Here is a 9633-nt window from a genome sequence, read left to right as displayed (position 1 = left end):
GACGTTACAGATAATTTAAGCGTCCAAGTACAAACTGAGAAAAGACTTGATGAATTGTTTCGTTTGAGAAATAAAATTAGAAAATAATTTAGAATTTTGTAATTTTTGCATTGGCTTTCCATAAATATATTATATGTCAATAAAATAATAAATTTAGCATAAATGCTTTAATAAAGTCCACAAAATACCAAATACTGCAACTCCACATAATTAGGGGTTTCCATAAGTTATCATAAACAACGAGCCAAAATAAAACCCAAAACGCAAATTGAAATCGAGCTCAAGCATGCAAGTTAAACACATCTTTTTTCTTAACCATAATACACAGATCGAAATTAAAAGGACTCAAAACATGCAAACTGATTTTTCATATGCAAATAATAATAAATTAAACTGAATCATGTCATTCAAACCTATATTTTTTAGTCTCAAATAATGAAATCGAACCCATAATTTTTAGAATTTACCTCTAAAAATAAATACTACATACATGAAACCAATAGTCAACAATAAGAAAAAAATCACACCGAAGAAATAAAATTAAGAAAGACTAGTGAAATCCACTTGTTTGATTTTTCTAATTCATTTAGAATTTCACAACGAATGTAAATTTATATAAACTAAAATTCGTAAAGCAGCAAAATACGTTATTTGGAAATTTGTATTTGATGGTTCCCTTTGTTTCATCAATTTCAGGGAATTGGTTGAGTTTATTTTAGGACATTTTAGGATTGATGTACATGACCTCATAATTTTTTATTAGACATTTGAGGTAAATTTTTTTTTTTTTGAAACAACATTTTAGGTAATTGCCTTCTGGAAAAGGTCCTCTTGGGGTAGTATTCCCTCTTCGACATCACATGGCTGGAGAGTAATGTGTTTGGGCATCGATCTTTTGGTGTAGTGCCGGTGATAGGTATGTGCAAGTTGTGCATTTACAAAGATACCATGTTTAGTTAACATTAAAAGTAGTGTATTTTAATATCTAAAATTTTAAAAAAAAAATTCTTGAGAATTTTTGAAAAATACCCCTTTTGGTATACCCATTTTTACATGTAATTAAGGTCCATTTTTTACATGTAATTAAGGTCCATTTGTTTACATGTAATTAAGGTCCATTTTTTTTCTTTTTCTTTTACATGTAATTAAGGTCCATTTTACAAAAATTGAACAGAGACTTTATTTTTTTTGGTTACTTTTAAGCCGGTCCTATATATGCCTCTTTATATATACACGATATATATATTTACTTCTATATACCGAACAAACAATCTTAAAAAAAAAACTTAAGAAGAATAAATATTATATATATATATATATATCTTATATTAATAAATGGATACAATAAATCTTTTAAATGATAAAGGATCTCACACTTAAATATGAAGCTATTTTCAAGATTTATTTTTGAATGAATTTTCCAAATTACATATTTAAATCTTTATTCAGTGAAAGTTGAAGTTAGAACTTTTAAAAGTGGTCGTCTATTTTGACAAAAAAAAATTCATAATTAAACATATACCGAATGGAGATTTGGTCATTAATTTAGTTATAAATATATACAAATTTCTTATAGATCATATACATATTCTCTTCTAAATACAAAACAAAATAAACTTAATATCTCTTACATTAATGAATGGGATATAATTAAATAAAATAAATGATATAGGATCTCAAACTTTAACTCAAAGCTATTTATGAATGCATTATCCACATTATATATATGTAAAACTCAATTTAGTGAAAGCTGAAGTGAAAACAATTTACAAGTTGTCAAATTTGACAAATAAATTAAATAGTTTTCACAACTAATTAGCTAGATATATACAAATTTCTTATAAAACATATACAAAAAAAAAAAAGAGACCTAAGGAACATGAATATGAAAAAATGCGTTATATTGATATTGGTGGTAGCACTAGTAATGACAACCATGGGAGAAAAAGAAGAAGCACTTTCATGTTGGAACAAGTGCATGTTCGTGTGTGGGCTTACCTTACAAGGTCAAAAAATTTGCAGCCAAAAATGTCTAAAGAAATGCCCACCAAAAACTCACCAAAAATTTGTGCCTATCAACTAGTTTATCATAATAACAAATATATTTAGTGTACCTTTTAACACCAAAAATTCTACCTTTTAACACCAAAAATTCTATCATACATTTTGGACCAATAAAACTTATGCAAGAGATTAATGATAATTAACTAATAACCTTTTACTTTTAAAATTAAAATAAAAGTATAACTAGTAAATACATATTGTTTAAATCTAGTATATGTTTATAGAATGATATATATGTTTCTTACTTGATTTGTTTTTATATCAACTAGTTTATCATAATAACAAATATATTTAGTTTTTGCCATTAAACTCGGATATTTTTGGATGCAACAACTACACACATATAACATTATTTTGTTTGTGATGTATCATACAAAAATTTAACATCTTTTAAATGTTTAATATAGGGACGTAGCAAATTATTTAAGGGTTTCAGGTGAGAACTGAGAAATGTTTTGATGAGTTGTTCCATTTGAAAAAGGAGATTAATAATCAAATAATGATAATTTTTTTAATTTTTGCATTGGCTTTGCCAACAATTTTCCATAAATATACCATATGCAATAAAATCATAAACCCTAAGGCATAAATGCTTCAACAAAGTCCACAAACAATACTCTAACATCAAATAATTAGGGGTACTCAAAAAAATTTCATGCAAAGAGTGCCAAGCTAAAACTAAAATTTGCTACTTGAAGCTGGAACATGCAATGTGTACCTTTATAACACTCCGACCGTCATCTCACCCAGTGGGTCCTATGTTCACTCTCAGCCCATGGGCCTACCTCTATTAACGGGCCTCACGTCTTCTCACTAGGCCCATGAGCCCATCCATATTCGTCGGCCAGTTTGCTACGTTCAAGAGGCTTAAAGACTTGTTTACCGACCTTACAAATCACCACATGATATTTTCTTGTGTTTTGGTTCACTTCCCGGAAGGTCACTCATCCGAGAACTACTCAAGCATAAGCAAGCTTAATTGTGGAATTCTATCAGGATCTTTGACCGAAAAGATAAGTGCCAATTTGGTAACATATGTGCCCAAATCAATTCATTTAAACCTCTCTGCAAACTGAGGTCTCACAACTTTATGAACTCAAGCATGTCTATTGTTTTGATTGATGATTTGCTATTTGGTCAAATGTTTATTTTTTTTATATGAATTGCGGATGCATTTAACTCTTCAACAAATTATACTTTTAGTTCCGATTGGACTTAATTTTACTGAAAACATATGTATTATAATTATCTTTTAAAGGTAGCAATAAGGAGCTTAACAAAATCCTTTACGATATCTTTTGTCTCAAGGAATCGTTCTCCTCTATCTCTTTTGCGTTTATTCTTCGTTTAGATAACAGAGATGCAGACTCACTTGCTAAGAAAGCTCTCTATTCTTTATCGTTTGTAACTTTCTCCTCATCTTTGGGTGAGTAAACTCTTGTTATTCTTTGTTTTCTTAATATAAGTGTTTGATCAAAAAAGTAATTATCTTTTAAAATGTTTTCCCAAAACAAAAGGAATTATCGTTTAAAATTTTAAACTATTCAAAAAAAAATTCTTTAGGTTTATATACTTATCAGAATTATCTTTTAATATATATTTTTTTCTTTGTTTATTCTATAACCATTACCTAAATTAATTACGAGACTAATGCAATTAGTTATGTCCGTCGAAGATAGATCATCGTCGTCTTCATTTCAGCTAGGCTCTTCTGCATAGATATTATAGTTAGCCAAAAGTCCAAATGTAGCTATTTCTCGATGTTAGTCACTAGTCGACATTGATATAGTGTAGACGCTGAACAGAACATATAATAATTACAAAAACAACATATTATTTCACGTTTTTATGTGTCACATAAAATAAAATTTGAATAGAAAAAAATAATAGCTAGCTCCTGATTTCAATGTATGATTTACCTTTTTATGGTTTTATGTCTCCTAGAGTTGTCTTTTTGAAAAAACAAAAAAAAAGTCCAAAGGTGACCGTTTGAAAAATTCGAAATTTTAATTTTCCTTCAGCCGTTTGAAATTCGAATTCAAAATCAAACAATGTTAAACCAAACCAAAACCAAAGTCTCGCTTTTGACTGTCACACAATGTCTTCATTACGTGGCGTAATATTACAGGTCGGTGATGTATACGAAAATAACAGAAGGAGAATTTTAAAACTTGTGCACGCTCCGATACAAATCTAAGCTTTAAAATCAACGGTCAGGATCGTTTTGTCAAAATTTCAAAATTTGATTATTTAAAGTCTCTTCTCTTCTCTTCTTCTTCTTCTTCTCTCTGTCGCCATTAAAGCTCGAAGTCTCTTTTTTTCGAAGATTCTCAGGGAAAAAATAAAGTGAGAGAGATGTCGAACGTTTATCAGAATCGACGACCTTCGTTCTCATCTTCAACGAAATCTTCAATGGCGAAGCGTCAAGCGTCGTCGTCTTCATCGGAGAATTCAGTGAAACCTATGGCTGTGATGACGAAGAAACGAGCACCGTTGAGTAACATCACTAATCAAAAGAACTGTTCTCGAATCCCTAATTCATCTTCTGATTCGGTGAGTTCGAGTAATTTTACAATTCTGTGGTTTGAAAATTGAAATTGAAGAATCGTTTACTCTAATTGTGTTTTGGGTTCTTCGAATTGTTGTGTGGATTTGGTTTCTGAATTCGATTTTGTGGTTTTGGGTATAGGTACATTGTTCGAACAAGTCTGCGAAATTGAAGTTGGCACCACCAACACAAGGTGTTTGTGAAAATGCGAGTTTCTCTAGCAATCTGTTACAAAGTGTTAAGCCAAGCCTAGTTCAAAGCAAAGTTGTTTCTTTACCTTATAAAGTGTCTTCTCCTAGTAAATCTGATGATGGGTCTGTTTCAATGGATGAGACAATGTCTTCAAGTGATTCATACAAGAGTCCGCAAGTTGAGTATATTGATAATGATGAAGTCTCGGCTGTTGTTTCTATTGAGAGGAAAGCATTGAGTAATCTTTACATTACTCCGAGTTCAGAGACATTGGGTATGTATGATTTGATAATGATTCTCTAAAGTTTTGTTCTTTATGTTGTTTGGTATTGATTGGTTTAGTTGGTTGGATTGCAGGTAATTATTGCAGTAGGGATGTTTTGTCTGACATGAAAATGGATAAGAAGAGTCAGATTGTTAACATTGATAATAACACTGCGGATCCACAGTTGTGTGCAACGTTTGCTTGTGACATTTATAAGCATCTGCGTGCATCCGAGGTGATAACTCTTTTTTTGAATTTGAACCATAATGTGGGATTTATTGTGTTTGCAAGTTTCTGAATCTGTAATTCTATGTGGTAGGCAAAAAAGAGGCCTGCGGTTGATTTCATGGAGAAAGTTCAGAAAGATGTGAATTCGAGTATGCGTGGAATCCTAGTTGATTGGCTTGTTGAGGTGAATTATATAGTTAACAACATTTGGAAAATGTGATTGCTTTGGTCACTCTTTTCAGATGTTTAAGGATGTTTTTTTTTGTTTCCGGCAGGTATCAGAAGAGTATAGGCTTGTACCTGAGACGTTATATTTGACAGTGAACTACATAGATAGGTATCTATCTGGGAATGTGATTAGTAGGCAGAAGCTTCAGTTGCTTGGTGTGGCATGTATGATGATTGCAGCAAAATATGAAGAGATATGTGCACCACAAGTTGAGGAATTCTGCTACATCACTGACAATACATATCTCAAGGATGAGGTTTGTATTTTCAAACGAATTCGATAAATGAGATGAAGATTTCACATTTTCACCAATAAGATACTGATTTGAATTTGATTCTTTTTTGGTTCTGCAGGTTCTTGATATGGAATCTGAAGTTCTGAATTACTTGAAGTTTGAAATGACAGCCCCAACAACCAAATGCTTTCTAAGGTTAGCAATATGATTGAATTACAAAACATGATCCTTGATTTTCTATATGATACAATTCACAATTGTGACTAACCCCCTTGAATCCTAAAACTTTGATATTCAGACGCTTTGTACGAGCTGCCCATGGTATTCACGAAGCTCCATTGATGCAACTAGAATGTATGGCCAACTACATTGCAGAATTATCGCTTCTGGAGTACACAATGCTCTCTCATTCCCCTTCACTCGTAGCTGCTTCTGCCATTTTCTTGGCTAAGTACATTCTAGACCCAACAAGACGACCATGGGTACGTTTAAACAGACTTAAGACTCCTATTTTTACTCTTAACAAAAGATCATGTAGTAAAATGAGTTTGCTGTTGTCTCTTGGTTGGATCAGAATCCGACATTGCAACACTATACGCAATACAAAGCTTCGGAATTGAGAGGATGTGTAAAGGATCTTCAAAGATTGTGTAGTACTTCCCACGGCTCTACTCTACCTGCTGTGAGAGAGAAGTACAGCCAACACAAAGTAAGTTTGAGTTTTCATTACATGTAAGAATGGTTTGGTGATTAATTTGTTCTATGTCTAATTTGAGTTTGTGGTTTTGTTTTGTTTGCAGTACAAGTTTGTGGCAAAGAAGTTTTGTCCATCCATAATCCCACAAGAGTTCTTCAACAACAGCTAAATCTTCAAGTTCAAACTTTATATTTTCCAATGCTGCGTTGGATTGTTTTGTATATGGTTTTGCTGTTGTTGGGTTAATTTTATAAAAATTAGCTTATCTACGATCTCACTTCACTCTGATAATCATTTATTGATATTTATGAAATAAACAGCAATGTGAAAATGAGAAATTAATCAATTAGTTGATAAAGTTGTGAGTTGTTGTGTAAAAGTGGGAACGTTAATATCAAATCAGCTTAATTTGTGATTTATTAAATGCAAATTTATAAACGTGAAATGTGTTTTCCATTAATATATTTTATGATTAATCGATAAATTAGAGAACAGTTGTGGTTCATAATTAGGTACATAATACAGCATAATTATATTACGCTGTATATAATATAGTTTCGTTGACTAGGCACAATTCAACTTGTTTAAAGTGTTTGTAATTTTTTTATTATTATAAAAAAAAAACTCCATGTACTGGATTCTTAAAATGTCAGGTTTACGCTTAGAAAATCGAAAAAAACTGTTAAAAAAAATCGGAAAACTCATTGGAAATAAGATCGGAGACTCGGATCTTGCTGTATAACCGGAGGCAGAGAATCAGGACATAAACTCCAGCAGATTCAAGGACCAAGACGTTGCGGCAGAGTCGAGGCTTGGAAAACTCCGACGAGAGAATCCGATTAAATGTTTGTAATTTTATTTTACATTTGGTTAAATGTTTGTACTTGTTTTTGTACAAACATCAATCTATATATTGTTGAATTCATGCATATGTTATAGTCCAAAGAGCTAACTATTACATATGTAACAAGACTATTAAGATTGACCGAGACCGAATTATATTGTGGACCAATTGTTGTTGTGGGACGAAATGGAATTAGAACTTATTCTAACATATTTGAAACTTATCCTAGTTCGATTTGAACTTATATGATCTTTAACTATGAATCCTCATTGTCACAGTAGAACTTTTTTCGAAAACGTATTTTGGTTTTCACAATGTTTCAATTCATAAATGGGTTTTAATGACCTACAATAATAGTTGGTCCACAATAGTATTCGGTCTCTATACTATCTCATCGATTTTCTAACAAAAATGATATATATTATGTAACATTATCACAAAATTTATGAGATGTCTATTTATTATTTCAATATCTAAACATCAACACATATTATTGAAGATTTTTTTTTTTTGCACATATCATTTATAAAACTAAAATTAATATTGTATTTTAACATTATAATTATATATGGGATATATTTTCACTCAAGTGTTGAAAGATTATATTTTCAGCCTTTTCGTCGAAAGGATTTCTGAGTTTCATTTTTTCACATATCATTTATAACACTAAAATTACTAAAATATGTAAACATAATATAATAAACATACGCGCAAATGTTTCCACTTAAATGGTTAAAGTAAACTCGAAAAAATCGTATTTCCCTATATAGTAAGGATTAACTTATGAATCAGAATTTGTCTATAAAATAAATTGTAATATATATACATGAAAAGAAAATTTAATAAGCCTAAAAGATCGAATTATACCAATATCTAGAATTAGTATATTTAACTAGTAATACCGACATGCAACGCTTGACATTATTTAAAGCATAGTTCATAGTAATAATTAAAACATATAGTTTTAGTATATAAAGACAAGATCATGAGCATATCTTTTACAAAACTAGTGGATACAGTAATAGCCGCATACGAATATAAAACGATGCATGTTTTTATATGGACGAATGTTTTGGATGGTCCTCGATCGATCGAGTAGAACCTTTCTTATACTGATATGGATGGCCATCAATTTGGTATATCTATGTTGGCGTTGAACACCATTACATTATTTACGGGATTAAACAATTTAGGTGTAACATTATATAAAACAATAGCTATAATATAGTTTTTAAAATAGTTGACTTTGTATAAATTAAGATGGTGATGGTAATGGTAATATTTTAAGTTCAAATGGGTCTGTTTGTTTCGTAGTCGTAGGTACCTGCGGCTTTAACTGCAGCAAAAATTGTTGTTCGTTTGATTGCCACAGCGACGAACATAACGTTTTACAATTAAAAATTTTAAACGTCGATTTTATTTACCATCCAAAAACGTTGTGTTTACCGCAGCCGCTGCCGCAACCGTCTACGGCGACCAAAGGGAATATATGTTCAACTAATCTTAGTATAAATTATGATTACAAAGATTATACGAGTTCCAAGTTCTTGCAATTTGTTTTTAACTAATTTATTCCTTACGGGAAGTATTTGGAATTTGATGCCTCTTGTATGCCAAACGATAAGAACATAACTAACTCTTCTTCTATAATATTGTTCACAAACATCCAACTCGGCAAAAGAAAAAAAGAACTGTCCAACTTGCTAAACCATATATGGAAATTGGGCAGTCTACCATTTTTTGTTATAAGAAAATATCCATATATTTTTTAGTTTACAAAAAATTCATATACTTATAAAGTTTCCATCCTTTGTATATATAAAATCTAAAGTTATTAAGTGTCCTGCTTGTCAATATATAGAAAAATGTTCTCAAACTATTATTCGATAATTTGATGTATGGCTAATTTCATTATCGGTTGGAAGATAATTTATATTCAATTCAGATGTATCCCAATCTTAAATAATTTTTCACTTTAATACATAATTTCTTATTTCATTTAGAACAACTAAAGAATAATTATACAAAATCTATATTGAAATAGATAATAAGGTAATAGGGAAAAATGTTATTTAAATCCCGAATTTACATATTTTGGCCATTTAATCCTCGACTTGCACTATAGTCATTTATATCATAGACTTATCGTTGACGTTATTTTTAAATCACTATCTTCTGTTGAATGAGCCAGATTGAGCATGTCGTCAAATCAAATTCCCTAACAGAGGAGTTAACAACCGTTTAGGATCGTTAATCGGTCTTTGTTAAGTCAAAAATTAAGAATCACAAGGACAAACGACGTCGATTTGGGAATTTAGGCATTTCGTTTAA

The 9633-nt window shown here is 30.8% G+C and overlaps 1 protein-coding gene across 1 annotated transcript; it reads left to right on the top strand.

The window, feature by feature from the left end:
* The first annotated feature begins 4345 nt into the window (after positions 1–4345).
* LOC17900480 (cyclin-A1-1) lies at positions 4346–6816 on the top strand. The gene is made up of 9 exons (XM_006307335.2): positions 4346–4617; positions 4754–5078; positions 5162–5304; positions 5389–5481; positions 5573–5782; positions 5880–5956; positions 6060–6243; positions 6336–6470; positions 6562–6816. Exons 1-9 carry the CDS (start codon positions 4420–4422, stop codon positions 6625–6627), a joined length of 1431 nt encoding a protein of 476 aa, XP_006307397.1. The 5' UTR covers positions 4346–4419; the 3' UTR covers positions 6628–6816.
* The last annotated feature ends 2817 nt before the right edge of the window (positions 6817–9633 follow it).

This window comes from Capsella rubella, unplaced genomic scaffold (genome assembly GCF_000375325.1).
Source record: "Capsella rubella cultivar Monte Gargano unplaced genomic scaffold, Caprub1_0 scaffold_1, whole genome shotgun sequence".
In the NCBI taxonomy this organism is placed as follows: Eukaryota; Viridiplantae; Streptophyta; class Magnoliopsida; order Brassicales; family Brassicaceae; genus Capsella; species Capsella rubella.
Note: the sequence above shows the minus strand (reverse complement) of the source record. Positions and strands in the feature narration are given on the sequence as shown.